Here is a 2500-nt window from a genome sequence, read left to right on the forward strand (position 1 = left end):
CATGGTATGCCTGGAAGCAAGGTGCCGGACATAGGGAAACGGTGCAGTGGGCACACATGACTCTGGTCTCCTTCCTGCACCGGTTGTTCCTCCAGCAGAGCGCACATCTCCGCCACCTCCGGAATGGGGTGTCGACTGGCATGTGCGCCTGCTGGGGATCCTCCTCAGGTTGGTTCTGAGGAGGGTTACACCGGAAGGACCCAGGTCGGCCACCTGTAAATGCAAGACAATGTAATTTTAAATTACATCTTCAAAAATGGACTGTAGAATGAAAATCACCATAATTTCAAATCAGAACACAAGGAACAAAAAGTCAGATGCTTACCTCGCTGCAGCAATTCCCGAACTAGTTCCGTACGGAACTTCCATTGAGGTATCGTACCGCCAAGGGCCCGGTGGACAGCCAGCGCTTTGATGGTGGTCATATCCAGCAGGTAAAAAAATACCTTTTTGTACCACTTGATGGTCCTCTTGGTTGCTGGATATGACTGCGCCAGCTGATCCGAGAGGTCGACGCCTTTCATGCCATTGTTGTAACTGACAACAACCTCGGGCTTCGACCTCTCCACCCCTCGGCGGTTGGGAAACAGGGTAACGACCTTTGATGTGTGGGCAGTGGATAGCATTGTCACAGGACGCTTGTCTAACCACTGCAGGCAAAGCATTCCGGTTTTGCTACTCCGGAAGTCGATGTGTCCCCGACTCGCCTATTGACATGTACTGTGCCAACGGCGGTGGTCTTCCGGGCCTGCAGATAGTGGAAGAGAGTCGGGGAGGAATACCAGTTGTCTGTGTACAACTGATACCCCTTGTCGAACAGCTTTGCCTTCTCCATCAGGTCGTCGACGGCCTTCATGCTCGCCGGAAACTCGCCGCGATCCTGCCCCATGTAAATATTGAAGGCCGCCATATACCCTGCCTCTGGACCGTCGGACGAACACAGCTTGTAGACCTTCAGGCCCCTCCTAGCCCTCTTACTAGGGTTGTACTGAAGGGCCTGATGCCTCCCCTTGAAGGCCCACAAGCTCTCGTCGACGGTCACGTTCTTTTTGGGGACGAAGACGGAACGGTACGTCGAGTCCAAGACGTCAATCACAGGGCGCAGCTTCCACAACCGGTCCTCCGCGCTGTGCTCCCCTTCATTGTTAGCGAAGTGGAGGGCGGAGGTAAGGATGTCGAAGCGGTCCCTGGACATGGTCTTGGCGAACACCGACGAGCACATCAACGGGTCCGTCGACCAAAGGTCCCTCTGGCACTTCTTCGCCTAACTCCACTGAGGAACCTAAGTCCGACATATGAGTGGACCTCCCGCACCGTTGTGTCCTCCCACCCCTTCATGTGGGATGAAGGGGTTCGCGGGTTCTGTCGAGCGTACCTGCAGTTGGAAGAAAAGAAGACATTGTAAAACAGGTGTTCCATAAAAGGACATGTAGAACATTTCAAGGCAGAGCACAAAAAAACAACAAGTAAGTTGCTTACCGATTCGTCTCGTCCACAATTGTTTAAAACAACTCCTCTGGGATGAGGCTGCTGAATATCTCCATCGGGCCGGGCGATTCGTCAATGTGTGCGTGTACACCCGGTGTCCCCTCGAAGCAGTGACGCCTGACGAAGTTCTCCTCCTTTGCCCAAGCAAAAGAAGGGGTTCCGGGAGCGTTGCGCTCCCACTTTCGCCTGGCGTATTCCGCGAGGGGCTCGTCCGAGTCCAAGGAGGTATCCACCAGCGGGACATAGTCGTAATCTACATCCGAGTTGTCCTCCACGGCAGATTCTCCGGAGTCGGACTCGGATTCCTCCCAATCCGAGTCGTCACCGTTGAACTGGCCGGAGATTTCAACTTCTGTAAAAATACGAAGAAAACATGAGTTCTATGTAAAAAAGTTATGATATGCAGAAACAAAGTAGTAAATGTCCAAAGAGGCAGGTATTTTCACAAGTCAAAGAAAAGATAGAAAACTTACCAGAGAGATTACTTGTCCTTGAGAGTTTCAAAGGAGGTGTGTAGTCCTCATCTGAGCCCTCATCATCGACTTCGTCGGCGGATGAGCACAGATAGAGGAGCGGGTCCGGGGCATTCCACAACCGAGGATATCCTCCGGAAGTGGATGGTTGGGGATCGTCCACTGTCTCCTCGTCGAACGACAAGGCACGGACTCCAGGGGAATTCCTCGGCTTGCGGGAGCGGCGAGTTGAAAGCATTCGAGACATTTTCAAGAAAAGGTCTTGAGCTGGCGAGTGATTACCTTGACCTCTGCATGGCCTTTTATACGATTTTCCACAGGGTTTCGGCCAATCAGATAATTGATTTTAGGTCACGTGAGTCACGTTACTTGTCACGTGAAGTACAGGTCAACTATTGCCAAACTACTCTATTGCCAATCCTTCTGCCCCGGAGGGTCCAAATTGCCAATCGAAGATGTTGCCAATCCTTGTGCTCCGGAAGGTTCCAGAAAATCACGTGACATTCTCACGTGAGGTACGCTGCGGAAATGGCGTGAAA

The 2500-nt window shown here is 52.2% G+C and overlaps 2 protein-coding genes across 3 annotated transcripts in view; both read right to left on the reverse strand.

The window, feature by feature from the left end:
* Positions 1–1357, reverse strand: part of LOC125027347 (piggyBac transposable element-derived protein 4-like) — a 1390-nt gene extending 33 nt beyond the window's left edge. The window contains exons 1-2 of the mRNA XM_047616374.1: positions 326–1357; positions 1–213 (exon numbers count right to left, since the gene is read on the reverse strand). The exon at positions 1–213 is cut by the window's left edge and continues 33 nt beyond it. Coding sequence (XP_047472330.1) covers positions 644–1222 — 579 coding nt within the window. The 5' untranslated portion in view covers positions 1223–1357 and the 3' untranslated portion in view covers positions 1–213; positions 326–643. The remainder of the gene's footprint in view (positions 214–325) is intronic.
* The window catches only part of LOC125027346 (Down syndrome cell adhesion molecule-like protein Dscam2), a 9409-nt gene that overhangs the window by 3391 nt on the left and 3518 nt on the right, over positions 1–2500 (reverse strand). The window contains exons 3-5 of one of the 2 annotated variants that reach the window (XM_047616373.1): positions 1962–2481; positions 1480–1840; positions 1245–1375 (exon numbers count right to left, since the gene is read on the reverse strand). The exons of the other annotated variant lie outside the window; for it this stretch is intronic. Of the exons in view, the coding sequence (XP_047472329.1) occupies positions 1503–1840; positions 1962–2208 (585 nt within the window). The 5' untranslated portion in view covers positions 2209–2481 and the 3' untranslated portion in view covers positions 1245–1375; positions 1480–1502. Of the gene's footprint in view, positions 1–1244; positions 1376–1479; positions 1841–1961; positions 2482–2500 lie in introns of those variants that run through there. 2 annotated transcript variants of the gene reach the window in all.

Source organism: Penaeus chinensis, chromosome 7 (genome assembly GCF_019202785.1).
Source record: "Penaeus chinensis breed Huanghai No. 1 chromosome 7, ASM1920278v2, whole genome shotgun sequence".
Lineage (NCBI taxonomy): Eukaryota > Metazoa > Arthropoda > Malacostraca > Decapoda > Penaeidae > Penaeus > Penaeus chinensis.